We start from the raw sequence: 26,824 nt of genomic DNA, 5'->3' as shown, positions 1-26,824 counted from the left end.
AGAGAGCGGACACAGGACAGACTGAGACAGAGGAGGTGAGGAGGGAGCAGCTGAGGAGGGGGGTTCTGAGGAGGGAGAGTGGGGGGGAGAGGGGCATGAGAAGGCCGAGGGCATGAGGTGGTGGAGGGGCGGAGGGCAGAAAGTGAGGGTGCTGACTGGAGCTGCGGACTCTCTCCCCCCCATGTTAAATAGCACCTTTAGAAAATTCACATGAGTCCCCATCCACAAGAAAAAAAACAAAGAATAAAAAGACTTTGAACAAAAAGGAACATTTGTTGGCCTTGGGGGGGGCATCTCGACTTCCATAGCACCAGTAATTCCCTCCCCACCCTGCCCCATCACAGAGATGTAGCACCTTTGATATAAAATGGGGAGCCCCTGCCCCCCTGCCCCAGCCCCGCCCCCACACAGTTGCCCCGGTGACATAAAGACAAGAACGAGGTAGTCTTTCAGCAACACAATTACATACGCAACAGAGCATCTCTCCCGCCCAGCCCAGTCCTGCGGGAGGGACGTGTGTCCCGAGTCCGGTGTCTCTGGCGTGGCCCCTCCTGACTCTCCTCCAAACCTGGCTGGCTGGCGAGGGGCCAGTGGCATGGCCCTTGGTGTACCCCCCTCAAAAACGAAGAGGGGCATGTTGCAGGGGCCACGGGGATGCCCGATGGCAAGGCTTCTTTGGCAGTCTGAGAACCCCAGGTCCCCCCAGGACTTGGGGGTGCTGGGTGAGGGGAGTGGGCTGGGAGTATGGGGGCCTCTTGGGTGTGTTAGCATTGCCTTTGGTTGCTGGGCAGACAATGCATTGTTTCCTGTGTCTTTTGGGGAGACTTAGATTTGGGGAGCAATGGAGGCGAGGCCCCAAGGAGGGGTGGAGAAAAGAGCAGAGAGGGCAGCATTGGGGTATCATTAGCCCAATGGGCAGAAAGGGACTTACCCCCACATGGGTCTTCAAGCAAGTGGACCAAGTTTCCTTTTTTAAAAAGTTATTTATTTATTCTTTTTTTTTTTTTTTGGTAAGGTTGAATGCATTTTTGGTTTTTGGTCATGTTCGGTTGGTCAAAGATAAAAACTAAGGTGGAGAGATGAATGCAAAGGAAAAAAAAATTTCCAAAGTCCATGTGAAATTGTCTCCCATTTTTTGGCTTTTTGGGGGGTTCACTTTGGGTCGTTTGTCTGTTTCCAGGGTCAGGAGAAGGTGGGTTGGGTGGGAGGGAGCCAGAGAGGGGTGGAGGGAGTTTACAGGAAGCAGACTGGGCCAACGTCGAAGCCGAATTCCTGGTCTGGGGCGCCAACGTCCAAGGGGGCCACATCGATGATGGGCAAACGAGAGGTCTTGGTGGTTTTGTATTCGATCACTGTCTTGCCCCAGGCTCCAGTGTGACTCTGGAGTGAAGGGGAGACAATGGGAGAGGAGCATGATCAAGTGGGAGTGATGGCGTGAGGGGGCGGAAGCCTGCTGGGGGGAAAGCCACAGCCCAGAGTGGGGGCCCCAGCACTCACCGTGCAGCCGTCGAAGGTGACGCTGTAGGTGAAGCGGCTGTTGCCCTCGGCCCGGATCTCGATCTCGTTGGAGCCCTGGAGGAGCAGGGCCTTCTTGAGGTTGCCGGTCTGCTGGTCCATATAGGCCACGCTGTTCTTGCAGTGGTAGGTGATGTTCTGGGAGGCCTCGGTGGACATCAGGCGCAGGAAGGTCAGCTGGATGGCCACGTCGGCAGGGTCGGAGCCCTGGCTGCCATACTCGAACTGGAGGGGACAGGGAAGCCAGGAGTGAGGACCCATTGGAGCCTCCAGTCTTGGTCCCCTTCCCAGGAGTCCGCTGAGAGCACCCTTGTCAATCCCCATGTCACAGGGCCATTAGCTACCCCAGGTACCCCATGGCAGCCAGACCCCGCCTCCCAGCCCAGCTCTGCCCTTCCCACCTAGCAGAAGTCTGGTCTGCGCTACACTGCCCCTCCAGCCCTGGGCCAGCCTGTCTTTTGAGAGCAGCTGCAGAGACCAGCTCCCGAACCTGGAATCCATCGGTCATGCTCTCGCCGAACCAGACGTGTCTCTTGTCCTTGGGGTTCTTGCTGGTGTACCAGTTCTTCTGAGGCACGCTGGGCTGAGTGGGGTACACGCAGGTCTCTCCTGTTTCCATGTTGCAGAAAACCTTGATGGCATCCAGGTTGCAGCCTTGGTTGGGGTCAATCCAGTATTCTCCTGCAGTGGGGTGGGGCAACATGGCGTCAAGGAGGGGGGTTGGTGCCTGTGGGTGTGGGACGCTACCTGAGAGCAGGAGGAGGAAGTGGGGCTCACCGCTCTTCCAGTCTGAGTGGCACATCTTGAGGTCACGGCAGGTGCGGGCGGGGTTCTTGCGGCTGCCTTCGGGGCTCCGGATGTTCTCAATCTGCTGGCTCAGGCTCTTGAGGGTGGTGTCCACCTCGAGGTCACGGTCACGGACCACGTTGGCATCGTCAGCCCGGTAGTAGCGACCACCATCGTGAGATTTCTCTTGAGGTGGCTGGGGCAGGAAGCTGAAGTCGAAACCACCACTGGGAGGGCCAGGGGGACCAGGGGGTCCGGGAGGGCCTGGGGGACCCTGTGCAGAGAGGGAGGAAAGTGAGGATTATGGGGTCCAAGTGCTCTTGGAGCCTGGAGGGCCATGGGCAGACAGGATTGAGGGCTACGTACAACGGGGCCAGCGTCACCAGTGCGACCACGGGGACCAGGGGGGCCGATGGGGCCAGGGAGACCGTTGAGACCATCTTTGCCAGCAGCACCAGCAGACCCGGGAGGCCCCTGCAGGGAGAAGGCTGGTCAGAGGAAGCCCAGTAGGAAACAGCTCTGGTGGAGCAGCCCATCCCCCTCTCCACCCCGCTCTGTCTGGGTAAGACTGTCCAGGGCTCTCCTCTCTCATCCCCTGTCCCTGGACCCTTCTCCAGAGAGGCGAGGGACACCTGTGTCCCTGGCAAAGGGCCCTGAAGTGAGCCTGGGCCTGAGGCCCAGGAAGAGGAGAGACAGAAGGTCGACTTACTCGGGGACCAGCAGGACCAGAAGCTCCAGAGGGCCCTTGTTCACCAGGAGAGCCCTGAGGACAGAAGAGAAGACAATTCAGGCCCACTGTGGGGTGAACGTGGCAGCAACCTGCTCCCCTCATTCTTGTGGAAATCTAGCCCCAGCTGTCCATAGGCTGAGATCCTTTCCACAATTCCTCTTTGCACACCCCTCACCTCTTAGAAGCTCTTTAGAAATGCCCATAAATATTCATAAATGCCCATAAATCCCCAGTTTCCCCTAGGGAATAGCGAGAAAGACTATCCAGGGGAGGAAACTGAGGCAAACTGTCCCCCCATCATTAAAAGGGCATGGGGAGAGGATGAGAAAAGGCTCAGTGGCAGCAGGGGTTGGGGAGGGGCTGATCATACTCACAGGGGGGCCAGGGGGACCCTGGAGACCAGAGAAGCCACGGTGACCCTTCATGCCTCTGTCACCCTGTTCACCTGTCTCACCCTTGTCACCACGGGGGCCTTGGGGACCCTAGAAGAAAAGAGGACACAGTTATCAGATGGAAGGTCATTAGCACTGAGCGGGGTGCAGTCCCCATCTGGACATGTGTGTGGAGGACACGGGCCAGAGCAGGGCACTTACAGCAGGGCCACGGGCACCAGCAGGGCCGACGGGACCAGCAGGACCAGCAGGACCCTGGGGAAGACCAGAGAGAGCATTAGACCCTGTTAGGGAGAACTTGGCTGAGGTTTGGCACACCTGCGCTGCAGGATGAAACCACCAGATCCCCCACATCCTTTCCCACCAAGTCCATCTCTCCTGAGCCCTGGATGGACCCCCACCCCGACCCCGGTCCAGGCTTTATCCGAGCTAGGGCCACATGACAACCCCCTTTCTTGGGGGTATCTGGGTACTATCATCAAGAGGAGCCTCGAGGTTGAGCTACGGCTGTTTCTTAGGGAGGCCAAGGGCTCTGGACAGCTTGCAGGACTCCTCTGGGTGAGACCGATGTCCACCTGCAGGCCCTTTGTTGGGCCTGGGACGCCCCCGGCCTGGGTAGAAGCTGCAAGCCGAGCCTAGCTACTTACAGTCTCACCACGGTCACCAGCCTTGCCAGCAGGGCCGACGGGGCCAGGGGCACCAGGAGCACCAGGGGCACCAGGGGGTCCAGCAGGGCCAGTCTCACCACGGTCACCCTAGGTGGGAGGAAGGGTGGAATGGGTCAGCTCCAGCTGAAGGGGCAGATGGGAGAGCAGCAGGCAGGACTGGACTGGGGTGCAGCTGTCTTACCTTGGGGCCAGGAGCACCATCTCTTCCAGGGGAGCCTTCAGCACCAGGAGATCCCTGCAGAGAGAGGGGAAGAGGGGAGTCAGTGGCTGGGGGTGGGGGCATGGGGAGGAGAGAGGCTCAGGCAAAGGCCAAAACGGACATGCTGGGGACACTGGCATGGGGCTGGTGATTGCTTTGCTCACCTCACGTCCAGACTCGCCAGGGGGTCCAGCCAATCCAGGGGGGCCCATGGGACCAGGGGGGCCACGTTCACCACTTGCTCCAGAAGGACCTTGTTTTCCAGGTTCACCCTGAGGAAGAAGAAAGTGTCAGGCCTGGGAAGGTGGGGGAGGGCCCTAGGCCCCCAGGGCATGTACCATGGGGTCCCTTCTCAAGGACCCCACAGTGAAGAGGCACTCACAGAGGGGCCAGGAAGACCAGGGAAGCCTCTTTCTCCTCGCTGACCAGGCAGGCCAACCACACCACGCTGTCCAGCAATGCCCTGAGGCCCAGGAGTACCGGGAGAGCCCTGTGGAAGGCAGATGGGGGTGAGATGCCTTACAGTCGTTGGGGACCACATCCCCGCCCTGAACCCCTCTGGAGTTTGTTCTTACAGCAGGGCCGTCAGCACCAGGGGATCCTTTTTCACCAGAGGGGCCAGGGGGACCAGGAGGACCAACTTCGCCAGGACGTCCAGCAGGGCCAGTCTCACCACGGGGGCCTTTGCCACCTTCTTTGCCAACGGGGCCAGGAGGGCCAGGAGGTCCAGCATTTCCCTGGACAGGAAGAGGAAGGGCTGTTAGGTTCTAGTGGATTCAGGAAAGCACTGAGGCCTCAACTGGACCCACCATGCTCCTGACAGCTTGCACCCCCATCTCCCTGAGCAGTGGGGTCTCCCCCATAGATACTTACAGAGGGGCCGGGGGGACCGACTCGGCCAGCAGCACCAGGGAAACCAGTAGCACCCTGGCAGGAGACAAAGAAGCAGTCAGAAAGAGAACAGCCACTCAGCTGGCCCAGCTATTCCCACCTCCAAACGCAGATGGGTGCAGAGACGAGGACTCACAGGGGGACCAGCACTGCCGCGAGCACCTTTGGGTCCAGGAGCACCAACATTACCCTGGAGAAGAGCAGAGAGGTGTCAGGCTGGGCCAGGCCTGGGGCCAGGTCCTCCAGCAGCGGGGCACAGAGGGGAAGGTGCTCACCATGGGGCCAGGGGGGCCAGCAGGACCAGCAGGGCCAGGGGCACCAGCATCGCCTTTAGCACCAGCATCACCGGGTTCGCCTTTAGCACCAGGTTGGCCATCTGCACCCTGGGGGAGGAGGGAGCACGGTGAGCAGACAAGTCAGGAGGGGGTCCCAGGGAGTTGGGGATGGAGAAGTGACTCCCAAGGAAGAAGTTTGGCCTTAGCCTTGAGACCAAGGCTAAAGCTTCAGTTCTCAGTCAGTCACCCAAGGTCTGGGATCCTCCTTGGTAATGGGAAATGAAGGGGGTCTTGGTACTTACAGGGGGGCCAGCGAAGCCAGCAGGGCCGGGGGGACCAGGCTCACCACGGTCTCCCTACAAGAAAAGGAGGCAAACTGGAGAGATGCTCTGAGTGGGGGAGGGAGGGGGAGGCTGCAGTGAGGGGAGGGCCCGCACATTCCCCAGTTCCCCAGGACAGTGGGGGTTGGGGGTTGGAAGTGAAGGCAGAGGAGGGAGGACAGAAGGAGACGGGGTAGGGCATGAAGGGACAGGAGAACTGAGTCTGGGGTCTCAGCCCTGTCTTCTGTACTTACGGGGGCACCACGAGCTCCAGTGGGACCAGCAGGGCCGCTAGGACCACTTTCACCCTGAGAGGGAAGCACAAGAAGCTCAGGGTCAAGGGCATGCCCTGAATTCCCCTGACAAATGACCCCAGGAGAGCCTCCCCTCCCTCATGGCCCCCCACCTATTCCAGGGGCCAGCCAGGGATGGGCTGCAAGGTCTGCTCCCCCAGGGCCATGCCTCGATTTGGCTGTGTTAGGTAAGAAGGTGGGAAGAGAGCCATTTACCTTGTCACCAGGGGCACCTGCGGGGCCAGGAGGACCGATGGGGCCAGTCAGACCACGGACGCCGTCTTTGCCAGGAGAACCATCAGCACCTTTGGGACCAGCATCACCCTAAAGACATGGGAGAGCCTGAGACCTCCAGTGTGGGGCCAGGGGGTGACAGCTGGGAGTGGACCACTGTGTCTGGGGCCCTCCCCAGCTCCGCCCGGTGCTGAGCTGAGGATTCAAGATCTTTCTGGGGAAAGGGTGTCTGCCAGGGGATCTGAGGGAACCTCCTTAAGAGGTCCAGACTGTATAGAGGGATGAATAAGCGCCCCCCCCCCAAGAGCAGGCTCACCTCTTGTTGCCATGGTAACTCATGGGGGAAGCAGGGCCTGCATGCAGGTAGGTAGGGGATGCATCAGCAGAAGCCAGAGGGGAAGAAGGGAGGATTAAGCAGATGGGGGAGAGGTTCCAGGGTGAGGGTAAAGGGACTGATGGATGGAAAGCAGAGAGAGAGAGAGAGAGAGAGAGAGAGAACACACGCGCCCGAGCACACTCCACAGGTTCAGGGGAGGAGGTCAAACTCACTCTGTCACCCTTAGGACCTGGAAGTCCAGCTGCACCTCGTTCACCAGGCATTCCCTGAAGACCAGGGGCACCCTGGCTCCCGGGGGCTCCAGGGGCACCAGCATCACCCTATAGGCAACCAGGAGAACCAGAGTGAGGCTGCAGGTCCCAGGAGTGGCTCACAGTTCTGAGTCCCCTCTTAGTACCCCCAGGCTTGGTTCTGAGGCCAAAGGCAGGTGCCAGCTGAGCAGAAAACTCACAGCCCAGAACCTCGGCTGTGCCTGGGCCCTGCCCCTCCCCACACATTGGTGATTCTGGTCACAGCCAGGAGTCCCCTGCCCCAGGAAGGGCACAGCCTGGTCCAAGCCGCCCTCACCTTAGCACCATCGTTGCCAGGAGCACCATTAGACCCGCGGGGGCCAGCAGGACCGGGGGGCCCTTGCACACCACGCTCGCCGGGGAAACCTCGCTCGCCCTGGAAGGGAAGGACAGGGCATGTGACGCTGCTCCAGAGACAGGCTAGGTGCAGGCAGGCCACGGGGACAGCGGAAGGTTCGACTTACTCTTCCTCCAGAGGGACCAGGGGCGCCAAGATCGCCAGGAGCACCCTGCAGGGAGGGAGAGACGGTGAGCAAAACGCAGCAGGACCCTCTGGACTACAGTCCTCCTCCTGGGGACCGCCCACAGGCTCTGGGATTAGAACTGGGATTAGCTCTTAACTCCTCCCCTGTGATGTGTCAAACACCACTCCTGCCCCAACTTTGGGCTGGGAGTAAGTCAGAGTATCTCAGCAGCTTGAAAAAGAAGCCATTCAGACTAGCAGGCCTATAGTTTCTTCCAGATCCTGTGTCCACCTATGTCACTCCCCTCCCAATGGGAAGTTCTTCCTGGTGTCTAGCCTCCATCCCTCTAGCTGCTGGTCACTGATTAGCTAGGCAAGGTGGTCTCTCTCCGTGTCACCTGCATTCCCCACCTCTCTGGTCAGCTGCTACTTCTTACCTGTTCACCAGGTTTGCCTGCTTCACCAGGAGGGCCAGCGGGGCCAGGGAGACCCTGTGGGTGGGAAATGGGGTAGGGAAGGAGGATTTAGAATCTGGAGGTGATCAGAGAGTTTGCCCCACAACCCTCCCTCAACACCCAGAGGCCTCACCTGGAATCCGGGAGAGCCAGCGGGGCCTTGTTCGCCCCTCTCACCAGCGGGGCCCTGGCATGAAAGAGAGCTGTGGTCAGGGGGTGGCCAGGAGAGGAAGGTTGGGAGGGGCACCTCCCCATCTCCCCTGGCATCTCCCCCAGGCCCTCCTGTCAGGACCACTTACAGCAGGGCCAGGGGGTCCCTGAGCTCCAGCTTCTCCGTCTTTGCCAGCAGCGCCCTGTTGGGGAGAGAACAAAGCACTCAGGGTGGCGAGAAAGAGGCAGGTGAGGGGCCAGGGGCCGGGGACAGAGTAGGCCCAGCTGGGGCTCCTGCTGCAGGCCCTGCCCACTCCCTCAGGGCAGGGAGTGCGTCATAGGCGTCCTGGGCAAGGGCAGGAAGGGGACAGGGGCCAAGAGAAGAGGGATACTTACAACAGCACCAGGGGGTCCAGGGACACCTCGCTCTCCAGCTTTGCCAGGCTCTCCCTGGGGGAGAAAGAGTTTGGGTTGGAAGACAGAGCCTCCCGGGTCCCTCCTGTTGACTTTGAGCAGACTTTTTCTTAAGGGGCTTTCTTAGCCCAGCTCCTGCCAGCCCTGGCCCTGGGGAAATGCCCTAGCCCCTCCGGGAGCCCTCGCTCCCCCTCCCCAGACCTTCTCTGTCTACCTCAGCCCCCCTCCCAGCCAGATGCCTGAAGTGACCTGAGCTGCAGAGGGCTTCCCTCTCCTCTAGTATCTCCTTTTGAACCTCGAAAAACCCACCAAGCTTTGGGGGTGATTATCGCATTAAAAGCCTATCCTATCCACACATGTGTGTGTGGGTGGCACCAACGATACTTATTTCTAGGATAGAGCAACGGCAGTAAAGCCAGTCTCTCATTTTATGGACAGGGAGACTGAGGCCCAGAAAGGGCCGTTGAGTGGCCTGAGGTCACGCAGCCAGTGAGAGGCAGGCAGGACGTGGAACCCCAGATTCTGGCATGCCCATTCCTGGCTTCATGTGGGCCCTCACTTAATACTCACAGCAGCACCTTTAGGACCAGGGAATCCCATCACACCAGCCTGACCACGGGCACCAGGGGGGCCTGGAGGTCCGGGGCGACCGTCTTGACCAGCGGGACCCTAAGGGTGGCAGGCACAAAAGTGGAGGTGAGGACAGAGGCTGGAAGGTGGGGGGAGTATGAGGGGGCCGGGCAGTGATACTTACAGGGGGGCCAGTTTTGCCATCAGGACCGGGGCTGCCAGGGCTTCCAGTCAGACCCTAAGGGGAAGCAGAGAGGGGTGAGTGGGGTGGGGGAGCAGGGTGTGGAAGAGAAGGAGGCGTGGCGCCCTGGGGTAAAGGGGCTCTCTGGAGGGCCGGTCCTGCTCCAGAGAGCTTTCGCCAGAACCTACACAGGCTGGGCCAGGTCAAGCTGCAGAGGGCTGACGTCTCACCTTGGCGCCGGGCAGGCCAGCTTCACCGGGGCGACCGGCTTCACCAGGAGAACCTTTGGGGCCAGCGGGGCCAGGAGAACCACGTTCACCAGCGGGACCCTAGTTGCGGGGAATCACAGGAAAGTTAGGATCCCAAGTCTGGGTCTCTTACTCTGGCCAGCATCTTGCTCCAGGTTGGGCTGGGGGCAGGAAGGTCAGGGTGAGGCCCATGTGAAGAGTCAATCTGCAGTCGCAGCAGCTCTAGCGACTGGGGGCAGGGCGGGGGGTGGGGCTGACTGCACATGGAGGAGCACGGGCACTCAGAGGGCAGTGGCACCAACCCCAGCCACGAAGAGGGGTTACCTTGGGGCCAGCAGCACCATCTGCACCAGGGAAACCACGGCTACCAGGTCCCCCCTGTAGGAGAAGAGGAGGCCAGTGAGCTCAGACACAGGCACCAGGCTGGTGCTGGGGGCAGAGCAGGGGGCACTTACACGCTCGCCAGGGGGTCCGGGCAGGCCAGTGGGTCCGGGTTCACCTCGGGCTCCTCGCTTTCCTTCTTCCCCAGCAGGGCCAGGGGGGCCTTGAACGCCAGTGGGGCCCTGGAGTGGGCAGAGAGGAAGGGGCCGCCTGTAGGGGTGCTGCCTGGGGCCAGCTCCAGAACCACCTTGAGTCCGGCTCGTCCCTCCCGGATCTCCTGCAAGAGGCTCCTGGGCAGACGGACTGAGCTGCGTGGGTACTTACGGGCTCTCCCTTGGCGCCAGTGTCTCCTTTGTTGCCAGGAGCGCCAGGTTCACCCTGTGTGGGGGAAAGAGAGGGTGAGCGTAGAGGTGGGGGTGCTCAGCCGCCTGGGTCTGCATGCTCCCCAGACCAGGCTCTCCCTGGGGCCAGCGCCTGGGGTGGGGCGTAAGTGGGAGAGCAGTACTTACACTGTTACCCTTGGGGCCAGGGGGGCCGCTGGGACCCTGGGGTCCAGAGGGGCCTCGGGCACCAGGGAAGCCAGGAGCGCCAGCAATACCAGGAGCACCCTGTGGGAGGCAGAAAAGGTTAACCCCAGGGGAGGTGCAGGGCGAGGCAGGGGCAGGCAGGGGCAGCGCGGGCACCTGCAAGATACTTACATTGGCACCCTTAGCACCAGGCTGTCCATCAGCACCAGGGTTTCCCTGCGGCACAGAGAGAAGAGGGTGAGTGACGGGCAAGGACTCTGAGTTGGGGAGCAGCACAGGAGCACCGAGGGGTGAGACTTACAGCAGGGCCAGCAGCGCCAGCAGGGCCGGGTGGGCCGGGCTCACCACGCACACCCTGGGGACCTTCAGAGCCACGGGCTCCTTGGGGACCAGCTTCACCCTGGATGAGAAGAAAGGATGCATCAGAGGCCATGCTAGGAGTCCAGGATGGAGTGTGTGTGTGTGTGTGTTTGTGTGTGCGCGCGTGCGTGCTCAAAGGGCAGGGAGTTGTGGCCAAGAATCGGGGCTCCAAGATCAGAGGAGACTGAGGTCATGGGTGATGAGGGAATGGGCTTCTCTCTTGCCATTCTGGTTTGGGGAACAGGGAGACCCACACTTTGGCCTGTGGGAGCTGTGCTCAGAGGAGGGTGGGGGTCTCACCTTAGCACCAACAGCACCAGGGAATCCAGGAGGACCAGCGGGACCAGTGGGACCCTGTGAATGCAGTGAAGACATTAGCAAGAAGGAAGGTGGCAGCTGCAGAAGCTGTCCTGGGGTTCAGGCCAACATGGCCTACCCCCTGTGTTAGGGACTCTCTCCACCCCCACCCCAGGCACCAGGTCTAGGGGCCACACTCACAGGGGGTCCAGCAGCACCAGTAGCACCATCATTTCCACGAGCACCCTGCAAGAGAGAGGGGATACAGCCTATGTCCACTGAGCACATGCCAGTGCAGATAGGCCTTGAGGAACACCCTCCAGAATCCAGGGATTCCCCCAAGGGGCCAGGATACTCACAGCAGGGCCAGAGGGTCCAGGGCGACCTCTCTCACCAGGCAGACCACGGGGGCCCTGAAAAGAAGACCCGAAGAAGTCAACTGAGCGACAAGACAGAGACCTTTCCCCCAAGCTCCCGCCTTGACGGCCACCCTGCTGCCCGCCTCCCCGTGGAACTGGCCACACTCACCATCTGACCAGGAGCTCCATTTTCACCAGGGCTACCAGGCTCACCCTAGAGGGCAGAGACTAGAGTCAGGAACTTATTCCCAGTGGGGTGAAGTTGGGGGGGAGGACCACAACCTCAGAGAGCCTCTTACCTTGGGACCAGCAGGGCCAGCATCTCCCTTGGCACCATCCAGACCACTGAAACCCTAGGAAGGAGGGACTCGGTGAGGCCCCGTGGAGCAGATGGGCTGTCTGATACCTACCAGACCTGCCAGGTAGCCTCAGGAGGTCACTACAGATAGCCCCCTGCCTCTGAGCTTGGCTAACCCCCCACTGGGCCAGGATCTCACCCAATCCCTTCATCGGGGTTTCTCTCCCCTGGAGAGAAGTTGTTTGGGAGGTCTACACTCTAGCCCTCCGACTTCAGAGCTGCCTCCCCTTCCAAGCATCCCAGACTCCTTTGGGGAAGGGGCTGGAATATGGGGCTTTGAGAGTGTAGTGACTTGAAGGGGACTCACTCTGTGCCCTTTCATTCCAGGGAGGCCAGCTGTTCCAGGCAATCCCCGAGCACCCTGGAGAGAAAAGAAAGGGAGGGTCAAGGCCACGAGAACATAGGACTAGGCTGGACACAGCCCCCAGGAGCAGCGAAGCCCTGGGCCAGGCCTCACACTCCTGCTCACCTGAGGTCCAGGAGGTCCACGCTCACCGGGGCGACCAGGCTTTCCAGCTTCACCCTGAGAGGGAGAGAAGAGGCTGTCGTGACGCTGGCCCCAAGAGCCGGGAAAGCGGAAGTCAGGTTCAGGGCCCATCATCTTATTTCTGAATTTAGAGTTCAGCTTAGCTCTACCGCGAAACCCTTGCTGGCGAGTTCTGATTCCTTCCAGAGGAAGGAATCTGTTTATTCTGTCACCAGCACTTTAAATTTACTATATGGAGCACGTCAGAGGTGCTCAGAGAGGTTAAGCCAGAGGAAGCCATTCACCCCGAGGGATGGGGTGGAGACTACTGTACAGTGGCCGGGGTGAAGGAGGGACAGTTACCCCTGTTGGGAAGGTAGAGAAACATCCCAGACGGGAAAAGTCACTGCACAAGAGCAAGCTCATGCATCAGAGGGAGCCTCCTTCTCTGGGTATCACCCCCAAAGATAGGGGGATACTGGGGTGGAGATTACAGATGCCTTGCCCATGGAGGCAAGTGGGGGTTGAATGGTATCTCATCACCAGGACTACTCACATCATCTCCGTTCTTGCCAGGGGGACCAGGGGGACCACGGGGACCCATGGGACCCTAGAGAAAGAGGAAAAGAGATGGTTAGAATCCTCAAGGGAAGGAATAAAGGAGGGGGAGGCTGGGATCGAAGGCAGGAGGCGAGGAAGAGCCCAGGCACGGTCTTCAGTAGGAGAACCCGCGCATCTGGAGAGGGAGCATGCCTGTGTAGAGTGCACAGTTGGAGGCACTTACTGAGGCTCCAGGCTCGCCAGGCTCACCAGGGGGACCTTGGAAACCTTGGGGACCCTGGAGGACAAGGAGAAAGGGGTGGGGTTAAAAGACAGGTCCCAGTCAACCTTTCCCCATCCCCCTAAGAGATCTCTGAGCACCTTCCCTACCCTCATCCCAAGCCTCCCTCCAAAAGATCAAAGCCCAAGTGGTGTATGAAAACTCCTGAATACTCACGGGGGCGCCAGGGGGGCCAGGGAGACCACGAGGACCAGAAGGACCCTACAGAAGGAAAAGAAAGGGAGGTCACAGTGATCCTCTGTAGGGAAGAGCAGTGTGGGTACCCTCTTGCTATCTCCCATTGGTTTCCTTTGGGGCCTCCCACTTGTCCTCCAAATTCTTTGGACTCGGAGATCCCAAAGGTGGTCTTGACTTCTCAAGTCATCGAAGCCACCCTCACAAATGCCTTCATGGGCCCATCTTGTCTCCAGCCCAATGGCTCCTCTTGTGTCATCTCTACCTCCCCCTGGTGGCTCACCATGGGGCCAGGCACGGAAATTCCTCCAGCTGATTTCTCATCATAACCATAGGACATCTGGGGAGCAAAGTTCTAGAAAAAACAAGAGTGAGTGCATGAGAAAGTGCGATCAGGACAGTGGGTTGAAAGGCAGAAGACATCACCGATAACGGGACAAACTGACATCCTGTGCCTCCCTCCGGAGGGGATGCGACTAAAGACAACATCACTCAGGAGACAGACCTGCCAAAATGCACCCCTTGGATGCGATGCGTTCAACTCAGAGCAGACTCATTGAAGGACAAAATAACCAGCTTTTCCAAAAAATGTCAGTGTTGAAAAAGAGAAGGAAAATCTGGGGAATGTTCCAGATAAAGGAAACTAAGGACATGACAGTCCAACACATTTCATGATCCTGGATTGGATCCGAATCAGGGGGATTAAAAAGCTGTAAGAGGACATCACGAGCGCGTGAGTAAAACTGGAGTCTGGGCTGCAAATAAGATAACAGTGCTGCAGCAACGCCCCACTTCCGAGCGGGGCCCCCGTGCCTGGGTCCTGTCAGGGAATGCCCTAGTCTGGAGGAAAACCACACTGAGGTATCTTCCAGCAAAGGGACACAAGAGCTGCCACTGAACCTGCAATGGCTCAGGGAGAGCGGTCATCGCAGGGACACTAGGCAGAGGCTGATGGAGTGACCTTGAAGGGTTCTATGAGCCTCCCTTGCACGCTTCTTGCAACTTTTCAGTAGTAAATTATGTCAAACTCTAACACATGCCATCTGCCAAAACTAACAAACAAAAACACGGAGGTGGGGGGGGGCACGCCGCGCCCCGGGAGTGTGACGGCTCTCCACTTACTCCTCCGAGGCCAGGGGGTCCGGGGGGGCCTGGGGGTCCGGGGGGTCCGGGAAGTCCAGGCTGTCCGGGGATGCCATCTCGGCCAGGGGTGCCGGGGGGTCCCTGGGTGTGGGGGGAGAGGGCAGGGCCCGTGAGCGCAGGCCGGGGCCGCGCTCCCCTCCTCGCCCCCCCCCGCCCCCCAGCCCGTGAGCGGGGCTTACCCTGGGGCCCCGGGGGCCGGTGTCTCCTTTGGGTCCCTGTGGGGTGGGGGAGAAACAAATCAAGCCGGGTTAGAGAAGGGGGGCGCGCGAGGAGAGGCGGGCGGGGTGGGGAAAGGAGGCAGAGGTTACCTCGACTCCGGTGGTTTCTAGGAACAGAGATGACTCTGGGGGAGAAGAGAGCGGGTTAGACGCCGGGGCGCCGGGTGTCCCGGCCGCAGAGCCGCCCCCGCCCAGCCCGGGCCGTACCGTCGCCGTCGGGGCAGACGGGGCAGCACTCGCCCGGCGGGACCTGGGCGCCGGGGCAGTCCTGGGTGTTCTCGCACATGACGTCATCGCAGAGCACGCTGCCGTTGTCGCACACGCAGATCTGGCAGGGTTCGGGCTTCCATACCTCCCGGTCCAGGTACCTGTTGCCGTTCTGTATGCATGTGACGGGCGGGACTGGGGGGGGGGTGGGAGGGGGCGGTCAGCGGTGCCCGAGCGCCCCCCGCCTCGGGGCGCCAAGGACCCCAAGCCCGTGCGTCCTGCCCCTCGGTCTCAGAGGACCGTTCAGATTTTCCAATTCCCGCCTCTTCCTTTTTTTTTTTTTTTTTTTTCCCCTTTTCCTTTCCCCAAATCCCTAAATCTCATCTGCTCCTCATCAGCGCCAGTGACAGCGCCGCGGCGCCCGGCCAGGGCGGCTATAACTCTTTCCAGTTCCCAGGAATTTAAACAAAGCTTTAGGATGGAGTTGCTTCCAACTCTAACCTCAGCCCATGGGCGCGCAAGCCAAGTGAAATAAAAGGCCGTTGGGTGGGGGAGCGGGGCGCGAGGGGCGGGGAGGAGAGAAAGGAGGGGCCCGCAGGAGGAGGGGCTGGAGGAGAGCTGGGGAGCCCGGCCCCCTCTCGGCTCCAATCTCGGGGCAGGTGGGACGGCGTGGGCGGGACTAAGAGGACGGGGCGGGGCCGACGGGCCCGGGGGTCCCTCCCCGAGGCTTGAAAAGTAACCCAAAGACAGGACACGCTCAGACAGCTCAAAAACCCGCTTTCGGGGACGACCCCCTTCCCCATAGCCAGCCAGGGCCCCCGGGTCACTCCTTAGCCAAAAGAACCCAAAAGTCCGCAGAGAGTCGTGCTGGTTCCCCACGCCCACCGCGCCCGCGTCCGCCCGACGGTCACTAGGCGGCGGGCAGTGCTAAGCAGCGGGGAGCCGGCGAGGCCAATTTCTCCAGACTAGCCCCTTCTTTTGGCGACGGGGGCTACCCCATCCCCGGTTTTATTTCCAAGGTCCGGAGCGGGGGTCTGCCCCCCGCCAGAGCCCGCGTCTAGCTTCTCGGGCCGCGCGGGGCAGGGTGCGGCGCCGGGCGCGGGCAGCAGGGGGCGCAAGGACCCCGCCCTGCCCGGGGCTCGCCAAAGTTTCTCAGGCTCATCCCGCCCACTCTCCGCGCCCCCTCCCCCCTCAGACCAGCACCCCCGCGGCCCCAGAACAGTCTAGCCTGCAGAGAGGGCAAACAATCCTTCCTTATGAATCATCCCGCAGCCCTCCTGATCTCTTTTACATCTTGGACTCCAAATTCCCCGCTCGGAGCCCCCATCCCATCCTTGACGTACTTCCTCCCGACCCGGCTCCAGACGCCCACCTCCCCCGCGGTGCCGCGCAGGGACCGCTCGCGACTCCGGCCGCGGCGCCCTCGCGTCACGCCCCACCCTGCCCACCCACGCCTGGGGGTCGCTCATCTCCCGCACCCCCCAATTTGCGCTTCCTTCTCTCCCAGGGCGCCGAGCAAGAGCCCTGCCATCTCCCTCCCAGCCCTGGGCGTCTGCTGCACCCCGAGTCTCAGAGTAAGTCGCGGACGCCGGGGCCCGAACGCAGGGCGCGATACCAAACAGTCCTGGGCTCCCCAAAAGTTTGGCACTTACTGTCTTCTTCTTGGCCCTGCTCTTGGCCGTGCGTCAGGAGGGCGGTGGCCGCTAAGAGGAGCAGGAGCCGGAGGTCCACAAAGCTGAACATGTCTAGACCCTAGACATGTAGACTCTTTGCGGCTGGGGGGGGTTAGCGTCCGCTCATGCGTGGCCTCTCACTCCGCGTGCCTCCTGCTCTGACCCGGAGGAGAAACTCCCGTCTGCTCCGACGGCTGGACCGGGCCCCTTTTATACTATCCCAATGGAGAGCGGGGAGGAACCCTGCCCCTTGGCGAGGGGGAGCCGGCCACCCGGCCCCCAGCCAATCAGAGCTGCCTGGCCCGGCCCCCAATTTGGGAGTTGGAACAGCCAGGGGGAGGAGGAGGGAAGGAAGGGAAGGGAGTCCACCGCATAGCTCCCCCTTGCTAGCTCTGCCTCCCCAGCCCCCCAGCCCAGCCCGGGCCAGAGATGCTGCCGCTGGGTCCTCAACGTAGCCTGGGCTAAAAGAGTGGGTACGGGCACCCCTTGGGCTTTCTTACTGGGAGCCCCAATCGGGAGCAACTGGATTTGGGGTGCTGGGTGGAGACCTTCAAAGATAGAAAAAAGGGGGTGATTGGGAGAGGGTCCTTCTGACCGCTCCTCATTCACCCTCCTGGCATTCTTGGCGGGAGCTGCAGGATGGGCATGAAGAGGCCAGCTAGGGACCCTCGACCACAGGAGAACCGGGGGATTGGAAAGATGGACTGTTGAGAGGTGTCTTCTGGTGTGGCTGAGATATGGGGTTTAGGGATATTTGGGGAACAGGTTAGCGTTTCATTTACAGACATAGGACTCAGACACTTGGGATGATACTGGCAAGAGAGATTTTATTTTGAGGATGTCAGTGCTTCTGCCACACCCGAGACTCCAGCACAGCTCCGATGCTCTCCCCTGTCCCCAGGCATGATCGGCAGAGAGGAGAAGGGAGGCAGAGGCATTACGTGAGAAATTTGACCATGTGGTTCCTTGAGAAGAAAGTTCTGGTTGAGGGATGGGATGACAGGGTGGTGGAGGGGGGTGGGTTGCCAGGACTCTTCCACCCAAGCGGCAGTGTTTGCAGGGGGAGAGCTGTGGAGGGGTCTTGTGTTAGAGACCCAGCACGGTCAAGCCAGAGAGAGTGCAGGTGGAGGGCACTTGAGCAGAGAGGGCAGTCCTCCAGGAGCCGTATGCAATCCCCTTTCTAGTTATACCTGGACTGAGTTAGGTTAGGGGTGGCAGGGCAATCTGGGTGTCTGGGGGTTACTTGCCTTTGGGGAGTTGGGATGGAGTCGTAGAGGAGCATGGGGTGACCTTATTTTCATGGCTGTTTCCCACTGCCACAACTCTTTCCTAAAAACCCATTGCTCTCTGCCCCTAGAACTGAGAATCATCTGTATCCTGAAAAGGGATCAAGACCCCAGGAACAACAGGCTGTATCTGGAGGTGACTGATAACTCCGGAAGGCAGCGTCCATCCTTCCTCAAGTTCCAACCTCCCAACCGTGTGTTCTCCACCACCATCCCGGCCTATCCAGTCCCCCATACTGCCAAAGTCAGGGGTCCCAAGAGAAGGTAGTGGGGGGTCCCTTTGCAGGGCCCTGTCCACACCAGTCCCTCCTGTACAGTCCCCCACCCCCATCACTCCAGAGCTGCAAACGTGGAAGCGGGGAGTCCCGCCTCCCCCAAACCATCCAAGATTCCATTGCCCCCCCCACCCTGCCCCTCTCCACACCCTCCCCCAGCTGGTTCTGTGCAACGAAGGCAAAGGAAAAAAAAGACGAGGGAATAGAAGGGGAAGGAGCCACGTCGTCTGCCGTGGGCAGCCAGGATGAGCATGCGGGTGGGGCCGCAGAGGAGCCTGCAGGGGCTATAATTAAAGAGAAAATATAGAGTTTCTAGAGGCAGGGCTGGAGACAGCAATGGAGGGACAGGCCTTCATCAATTATCCCCACTATGTGGCAGCAGCTTGTGGCCCAGGATCTGCCCCCGCCTAGTGCCTGCGATTGCAGGGCAGGGCGTGCTGAGATGGCAGTTCCCGCACCTTCTGCAGGGGGTGGGGGACAAAGGGTGCCCCTTCCTCACACGGAGAAGGTCCCTGTTCCTCAGAGCGGAGTGGGTGTCACGGGCTTGGGGGGAGGATTGGCATGACCCACCCCCCACTGACGGACCCCTGCTGGCAGCCCCTGCCTCGTGGCTGTCCAGGCTGCCACTGGCCACCTTAGAGAACAGATGCAGTCTCAGAGGTGGGGGTCGGCCCCTTGTTCCCTCAGGGGCTTGGGGTTCTGAGGGATGTTTGGGCACCCCTGGGACTGGGGTCGGCTGTGTGTGTGGTGTGTGTGATGGCCACTGCCCTGCCGCCTGGTTTCAGACCTCCCTCCCTGTGGCAGTGGCTTCCGAGCATCCTTTCCACGTGGCACGGAGCTGAGGCCCAGGGCCTCCTCTGCCACTTTTCCGACTTGAAACGCTTGGCGGACGCCCAGCCCAAAGATGTGTCTTTAATTTCTGCAGCATGACAGTGAGAGGAAGAATGTGCTTGGGGTCTCCTCCCAGGCTGGCTGGGCCTCCTTGGCCAGGACTGAGGGTTTGAGACTTGGGGGGGAGGGGAGGAGAGGGAGCTGGGGCTGGAGAGGGGAGGAGACGCCACCTCATCTTTAGGAAACTCTGAAGCTTGGCTTCTTGTGGAATGTAAAACTGTGTCCGGCTCTTGGAGTGGGGGGAGCAAAAGCCAAAATCTCCTCCTTCCACCCCCAAGAAATGGTAAAGTCATCAGCACTTAGGGAAAAAAATTCCTCACGAAGAAAAACAGAAAGGAAAGTGCTGAGCTCTGAGCTCTCTCCTCCAAATTTCCCCAAGTGCCCTCTTTCCATGAAGGGGGCCAGCCTATGTTCTCTAGCTCCCCCCTTCCTCTGGAGCCCCTTTAGCCCCCAATCTGGACCCTGTGGTGTGGGGCCAGGGAGAGGTATGAGTGTACCTGGTGGGCAGGTGGGGCAGGCCTCTCCCTCACGCAGTGCCCTGGCCCCCTACTGAGGCTCCAGTGCCCTCCTCCCAGACCTGACTCTCCAGAGTGCTTCCCTGCCCCACCTGGTGGAGACAGGTAAGGGCTGAGGAGTGAGGAGGGCTGGCCTAAGGGTGAGGGTGTGTGATGTGTGCGTGTCCCCATCATGGATTCCGCGTGGTTCCTGTGAGATGCCCTAGGGGCACAGTCCAGGAATTGACCCAGGTGTTTAGGGGTGGTGGTTGGGGGTCGCTCTTTTTCCTTGGCTCAGCATTGCACCATCTGGGCCCTTTGGGTCTTAACTAGGTCCCTTAACTTCCAAGCACAGCTCAGCCCTTTCTGTGCCTTGGCCTTAACCCCAAGTCTCTTGGCCCCAGGCTCACCCCACCATCCTCTCCAGGTGTGCAGGGAAGATGGTGAGCTGTGTGTCTGTGTTGAATGTTTAGTGGCTGTGAGACCTCAGGCCAGACACCCTTAGGTGCCTGGGAGTGAAGTTCAGAGAGGCAGATGTGGGACCTCGCAGGATGATGGGATGGATGGCCTTTGAGAAAGCATGGAGGGAGGAGAAGCTTTAAGGGTGGACAGCAGGGAGGAGGCTACACGGAACTCGTGGGAGAAGCAGAAGGGCAAGGAGGAGGCAGGGCAGGTATGTGGAGGGAAGACGGTGCTAGAAGGAGGGAGCAGTATATGCTGCAGAGAGAATTCCTATGGTGAGGAGTAGAATGGTCACTGAATTTAGCACCGTGGTCACTCGATGCCCTAAGTGTGAGCTGACTTGGTGTGAGGGGCAACGAGGCAGAGTGGAGAAAGCTGAGGAGTGAGTGGGAGGCCAGGGAATGGGTCAGAGGGCAGACAACTCAGGGGAGGCTTTTGCTTCCAAGGGAAGAGAGTAGAAACCTCACCTTCCCTCCTTCCCTTCCCGTCTTTCCTTACGCTACCCGCTCCAGGCTTTCTACTCCAGGCCTCCCTCCTCCTGTCTTCCATGGAACTCCGCTTACTCCTCCATTCTTCCTCTCTCTGGAGCTCTCTTCCTGGGCCCCATTTTAGGTGACCTACACCCTCAAATATCCACATCCATGTCCAACCTCTCCCTCATTCTTTCGTAGAGTGAACCCCCAGGTTCTGGAAGAGAAGGCTTTCTAATCCTAGCAGATCCCACCCCACCCCCTGGAACACCCCACCCAATGTCCAAAGGGGAAACTTGGCGGGGGGTGGGGGGGTGGGGGGGGTCGCGAGGCATGCAGGCAGGAGCTGGGATGAGAGCTGGAGAGAAATGCTTTGGGGCACTGTCCGTAGGTGACACTGGACTATCCTGCTAGTGCTGCTCCCTGGGACTCCCCGTCCAGGCCAGACCTGTGGGCTCCAGTCCTTGCTTCGGATCTGCAGCTCACAAGCCAGGCGCAGGCGTTTCCCTGGGGAAGGCTCCCCAGCCCCCCTCCCAGCACCGGGAGGCAGAGCAGATTCTCCTCAAAGGCTGGGCGAGGGAATTAAGTGACTTGTTATTTACCCCTTTGTGGTTTGGTTCACTTTTGTAGTGTTTGACCCCATTCCCCACTTCTTTCCTGTTCTCCTGCCTTTTTATCTCTCCTCCCAACCTTTTCCTCTTTGTGCATTTTTCTTGCTTTTCTTACTTCTTTCCCTTTCTTTCTCTACCTCTGGCTCGTTGTCCCACCCCCTCCACCCATTCATTCCTTCTCCCTCTTTTTCTTTCACATGGCTTTTGGTATCTCTGGCACCTTGTCCAGGCCTGGGGCCCTCTGCCAGCGGGCTCCTGAAGCATTACTTGTGAGCAGCCTGGGGCGGGCCGAGGGCAAGGCTTGCCTCACGACCAGATGTCTGGTTGAAGTGTTTAGGAGACAGATGCCTAAACATGAGGCTGCCTTTGAAATCCGGATTGACAAACAGGGTGCAGGCAGCCTCTGTAGGCAGTAGCACCTGCCCAGACCCTGATCATCTCCTTTGCCCCCACCCCAGGCCCTTGCAGGTAAGCCTCCACCACAGGCATCTAGGGGTTGAGCTTCCACTTCTGTGTTAGCCACCCCTCGAGATTTCTCCTGACAAATCTAGGTTGCTGGGAACCGGTGATTCCACTTTGCTCAGTTTCACCAGTCCTAGACAGGTGACCCTTCGGGCAGAGTCTGGCCTGGACACAGAAAGGATTCAGAGTTATTCCTTCAACAATATTTATGTGCCAATTCCTGTGCTGGGCACTGGGTAGCACAGGGCCAGTGCCTGCCGTCACGGAGCTTGCGTCCCATGAAGGGAAAGACATGAATAACATCACACATGCAAATGTGCCACTGCAGTGGCAACGGCCAGAAGGCAAGGAGCACAGAGCTCTGAGTGGCAGGCGTCTCAGGGCGTTGGCCAACCTGGGAGGCCATGAGACTGCGCTGAATAGGTGGACAGAGGAGAGATAACTTATATAAGGATTTGGTAGCAGGACGGGGTTATGAGGTGGATGTGTGGGTACCACATAAGCAAAGGCACTGCAGCTAGAGAGGTTATGGCAAGCTCTAGATGCCCAGGACTCCAGAGAGGCCAGGATGGCTGGAGCACAGGATGTAAGGCCACGCAGTTCAGAGAACCCACATCAGATGCTTTAGTGTTTCCCCCAGCGCCTTGGCCCCGGTAGAGGGTGTGAAGCAGGGTAGTCACAGCTGGGTCTGCGTTGGTCACAGATCACTACGGTCACATGCTGGAGCAGGTACCGGTAACGGCTACTTTGGATGGTGGCTGCTGTGGGTGTCCAGGTGAGAGCTGATGAGAGCCTGGACCAGGAATGGAAACAAGAAGAGGATGGACTCAAAGCCTTCTGGGAAGCAAATTTACAAGTGCTGGGGTTGGCTCAGATGTGGGAGAGTCATGGTGAGGAGCCTGGATGGCACCTGGTCATCCGACCAGAGAGCCTGGATGGTGTGGCACCAGACATTGGGCACAGACATTGTTTGGGGAAGAAGATCCTGAGTCTGCTGCTTCCCAAACACTAATCAATTCCACTCAATGAATAGTTCCTCGTCATCTCTTGGGGCTAGCTCTGTGCTGGGGACATGAGGGTGGCTCTAAGGACAACAGTTCCTGCCCTCAGAGAGTAGGAAGTTGGGAAGGGGAATGAAATAAACACAAAATGTCTCTCACCGTTGTGTGGTTTTGAGTAAGTTGCTTCATGTCTCTCATTTCCCCAATCTGTGAAATGGAGTAGTAATATGTTATGTTCAATAATTGGGACCTTCCAGATGCAAGGGTAGGGGAGATTGCTAACAGGTAGCTTCACGGATGAGGTTTCTTTTGAGCTGGGGCTAGGAGGGCTGGTGATATGGTTTGAATGCACGTTGGACTGGGAGGGAGGGCACCACCAAATCTGAGAAAACACACATACACACAGAGAGTGAGTATGTGGCAGAGAGAGTGAGGGAAGGAGGGTGGGAAGGAAGAAGAGAAGGTTTGGAGCAGAGGAGGGTATGTGGAAGATTAGGCTGGGAAGGTAGGCTGGGACCAACTTCTAGAGGCCTGGAATTCTAGGAGAGGAATTTATCATCTCTTTGGCTGTCATCGGAAGCCAGTGGCTGCTTTGGGTAAGGCTTGATGTGATCTTTTTGCCAAGGACATGCCCAGAGAAACTTTGCCTCAGTAAGAGCAGAACTCTAGTTTAAAAGTTGGGGCCCTGTGGGGTGAGGAAGATGCAAAGAGAGTGGGTGGGACTTGTGTAACTCAGGATCTAGGGGAGGGTACAAAGAGGTAGACCAGATGGCCCCTCCAAATCAAGCGTTCAATCTTTACTAGATTCCAGAACTTTACAATTTCGAGGTGAGAGTATCATAGGAAAGGTGTTCAGTTGGAAGGGGATGTTGAGCTCATTCTTCCCTCCCTTCCTTGCCCCATAAGAAAACCAAGGCTGGGAGAAGAGAAGTGACCTGCCTGAGGTCACCCAGCTGGGACAGGGGTGAGAGCAGTTCCGTGCTTCTTTGAGCAGTGGGGGTTGGGGAGCTGGAGAGGCCAGGGAAACAACTGGGAATGGGGGGGCTCACATAACATAGGGATCCCACCTATACCAGTCCAGGCCTGGGGGGACCCGTGAGAGTTGTTCCCCATCTCCCAGCTGAGCCATATGGCCTGGGGGAAGGGAGCCTGGTGGGCAGGGTGGAACTGCCACATGGAAGAGGCTTGATGTGAACCAGCTGGCCTGGGAGGCTGTGGGCTGCAGGGAGGGGAGGAGCAGGAGACGGGAAAGAGGCCATGGTGGGCGGGTGGATGGCGGGTTGGGGCTGGGAGTGGCCTGGCCTGGAGGCCCCTACCTTCCAGACTGCTGCAGCCCAGATGCCTTCACAGCCACCGCCAGGCCCATCCAACCCGCTGACCTCATTCCCAGCTTTCCTCCCTCGCCGGCCCCCCTCTCCCTGCCACGTAGACTGTAGGCTTGAGCTGCATCATCTGTGGGGGGTGGGAGGAAGAGCAGAAGGACACAGGCTGCCCGAGCCCAGTGCCCTGCCATGTTAGGCAGACCCAGGGGGTGCTGTGACCCCTGAGCCCCCAGACCACTCTGGGCCTCAGTTTCCCCTTCCCAAACATGAGATCCAGTGAAGGAAGGGGACTGGGCCATAGGAGGTACGTGACCGTAAAGCAAGCTGGAGTGTGCAAGAACCTAAGGGAGATCTTGGGAGTCGCCCCCCGGCCCCCTCAGGGCAGGAGGGGGCTATTCTCAGGTCCTGGAAGGGTCTGTAAACCATTGTTTGCAGGAAAGGGAGTTCTGTGAAGGGGCCTGTGAAGGGAGTTCCATTACATCCACCTTCATGGCTCTGCTGCATTGAGGGTGTGACTGGGCTAATGGAAGTGCATGTGTGAGTTGGGGGGTTACATCCCCCCCAACCCTCAAACACCTCTTAGTGACCTTCCCTTCATTTGTCTGTGCGTCCCTGGGCTCTGCTTCTTGACCTTCTGCCTTCCCCTCACCTCCCTGCCCCCTAAGTTCTGGGTCTTCTCTGCTGGGGCAGCCTGAATGGGAAGCGGCCCCATCACCTCCCAATGCATGGGGGCTGGGGGGCTGTGAGTCATCAGGAATGTCTGCTTTGGTTACAGCTTCCCTCCCCAAGCTGGGGGACCCTCTTTTCCCTCCTCCCCCAAGCTAAAGCAGAGGGTGCCCGCCCAAGTGCCTGTAGAGGAAGGGGAGGGAAGCCCTATGCAAGATTGCAGTGAGGACTTGCTCCCTGACACAGTGAGGTGGGGGCTTGGACGACCCCCCCCCCCACTTGTCCATCTGTCCTCTACCCTGTGTCCCAGGTGGAGAAACCTACGCGTGGTGAGGAGGGGAAGGACAGAACTTTGGTGGGCTCAGACTCCTCCCCCTTCACTTTAGGGCTCAGCTTAGCCAAGCTGGGAACCTGCCCACGCCTCTTTCTGAGGGCCCTCCCCACATTCTAGGCTGGGTCTGGCAGGAAAGCTGGCACGAGGCCACAGCTACTGCCACAACTCCAAGGATGACACGTCCAGGCTGGGTGGGGAGCCCACGTCTGCAGGAATGGGAGGCCGGGTGCCTGGACCCTGCCCACTGCAGGCTTCTCCCACCCCCGCCCCCTCTCCTGCCTCCCACGGCCTGGACACTCAGCCCGGGCTGGAGGAGAGATTGAGGAGACTGGAGTCAGGAGCGGGTCCCAAGCCTCTCCTCCCCAGTGTGCCTCCCGTCCCCAGCTCCCATCCCCCCACCCTGCAGTCCCGGCAGTCCCGGATTCCTTGCTAGAGACCCGGAGTCTGGTACCCGACTTGTCTAGTGGCTTCGGGCATTTCACTTCCCAGCTCTGAGCCTCTGTTTCCTCCTCTGTAAAATAGGAATCTGGCCAGAAAGTGATTCTGTCATTTAGGATTCTCTTCCCAGTCAGACTGACAGACACTCGGGCTCTCGGCCCCACCCTCACTCCCACCACTGACTCACACACTCCCGCATCCACTCACGCTGTGACACTCTCACACGACGTTTGCATGTGCCGTGGCGCTCTGCTCCCATGCAGCAGACTCCCCCGATTTCTGTTTCCCTCTTTCTGACAGCCCCCATTTCTTCGCTCACTCTATCACTTTCCTCCCCCCATCCCCCACAACTGCTCTACATTTTCCTGCTCCTGGTTTTTCCCCCCAAGGTCACTGGCAGGGCAAGGGCAAGGAGGAACAGTGGATGTGACCGTTGAGCCCCACATCTGAGCCTGCCCAAGACCTCTCCCACCACCCTGCCCCCTTGGTTCTTTGTGATGGGGGAGAAGGAAGAGAGCAGAGCAGGCTTGCTCTTCTCCACTCAGCTGGGGACCTGCAGAAGCCAGGCCTTCCACTTCCCTAACCTGAAATTCCTTAGCCTCCACCTTCAAAAGTCTCTCTCACCAGCCTCCTGAGACTGCCATTATGCTAGCGGCTTCCCCAGGCCGCATCGGCCCAGGGCCGGCTTCGAGGAAATTTCTCCTACCCGAGGGAGCTGGAGCTTGCTCCCAGCTCAGAAAGAACTAGTCCAGGGGATGAGCTATCTGTTGGCCACCACAGGGTGGGAACTGGGCAGCAGAGCTCACCCCTCAGACCCAGCCTGAGCGGGAATAACAACAAACATCTGTAGCAGAGCTTGCTACTCCTCACAAGCTCTCCGAGGCTCTTGCTCTTACTGTCTCTGATTTCTAAGAGGAAAGAGAGGCACAGAGAAGTGAAGTCAGCTGCCAGCAGTCACACAGCTAGGAACCCACACAACTGAGATTTGAAGCCAGGCTTTTACTGTCATTCAGCCAGTCAGCAACCACTACTGACTGCCTGGTGGCACCCAGCTCTGTGCCACCCGGGCAGCCAGCGGAAAACCAAGCACAGGTTCTCCCTGCCTCTTCCACCTGCCGTGCCTGTGCGCCCTCACCTTCCTTCCCATAGCGTTTCTCCCTCAGCCAGCTAGGATTGTGGATCTTGGCTCTGGTTCTCTTTTGACACCTAGTGAGAAAAAATATTGAGCCGGTGCCAAAGACTGAAGGGAGGCATAGGGGCAAGGAAATGCCAATGGGCTGGGTCGGCAGAGAGGCACAAGGAGGCAGGGCTGGGTCAGCTGGGGTCCAGGGCTGGGGTGGGGGCATCTCTCTGCTCCTGCCTCTACTTTGGTCCACCCTCATTTCTGCTCTGCATCTCCCCATTGTTGGGAGCCTGCTGACCTAAAGGGAGCTGGAGTTTTTGGAGAATACCTGCTTACTCTGCATACGGAATTCCAAGATGTTAGTTCTGCAAACAGAACTTCTTCCCAGAATTGACTCCTGTTCTCTGAGGACCTGCTGGCTTCTGCGCATGCTCCTTACTAACCAGAAAAACTTGTTTTCAGCAGTAACTTATTAATCTGTATAAGAAAAAACATAATGTTCCTTTGTTCATATCTTCAATGAAAGCTTGGGGGTCTCCCCTTTGGTGTAGCGGTTGAGCGCTGGGTTGCAAAG

The 26,824-nt window shown here is 59.2% G+C and overlaps 1 protein-coding gene across 1 annotated transcript; it reads right to left on the bottom strand.

Annotated features, from left to right (window-relative positions):
- Window positions 1-400: 400 nt before the first annotated feature.
- COL1A1 (collagen type I alpha 1 chain) lies at window positions 401-16,626 on the bottom strand. The gene is made up of 51 exons (XM_037492009.2): window positions 16,395-16,626; window positions 14,743-14,937; window positions 14,626-14,660; window positions 14,497-14,532; window positions 14,297-14,398; window positions 13,458-13,529; window positions 13,157-13,201; window positions 12,944-12,997; window positions 12,716-12,769; window positions 12,163-12,216; window positions 12,001-12,054; window positions 11,635-11,688; window positions 11,505-11,549; window positions 11,336-11,389; window positions 11,178-11,222; window positions 10,980-11,033; window positions 10,621-10,719; window positions 10,491-10,535; window positions 10,302-10,400; window positions 10,117-10,170; window positions 9,867-9,974; window positions 9,736-9,789; window positions 9,394-9,492; window positions 9,167-9,220; window positions 8,983-9,081; window positions 8,395-8,448; window positions 8,148-8,201; window positions 7,982-8,035; window positions 7,831-7,884; window positions 7,395-7,439; window positions 7,208-7,306; window positions 6,853-6,960; window positions 6,286-6,393; window positions 6,031-6,084; window positions 5,759-5,812; window positions 5,457-5,564; window positions 5,318-5,371; window positions 5,164-5,217; window positions 4,866-5,027; window positions 4,673-4,780; window positions 4,455-4,562; window positions 4,273-4,326; window positions 4,071-4,178; window positions 3,625-3,678; window positions 3,406-3,513; window positions 3,011-3,064; window positions 2,668-2,775; window positions 2,293-2,575; window positions 2,006-2,196; window positions 1,498-1,740; window positions 401-1,380 (listed from the first exon to the last, which is right to left on the bottom strand). The coding sequence occupies exons 1-51, from the start codon at window positions 16,483-16,485 to the stop codon at window positions 1,234-1,236; spliced, it is 4,383 nt and encodes a 1,460-aa protein (XP_037347906.1). The 5' UTR covers window positions 16,486-16,626; the 3' UTR covers window positions 401-1,233.
- Window positions 16,627-26,824: the final 10,198 nt, after the last annotated feature.

Source organism: Talpa occidentalis, unplaced genomic scaffold (assembly GCF_014898055.3).
Source record: "Talpa occidentalis isolate TD23 unplaced genomic scaffold, MPIMG_talOcc4v2.1 talOcc4.7, whole genome shotgun sequence".
NCBI classification, from domain to species: Eukaryota; Metazoa; Chordata; class Mammalia; order Eulipotyphla; family Talpidae; genus Talpa; species Talpa occidentalis.
The sequence above is the reverse complement of the archived record's forward strand: the minus strand, read 5'-3'. Positions and strand labels throughout refer to the sequence as shown.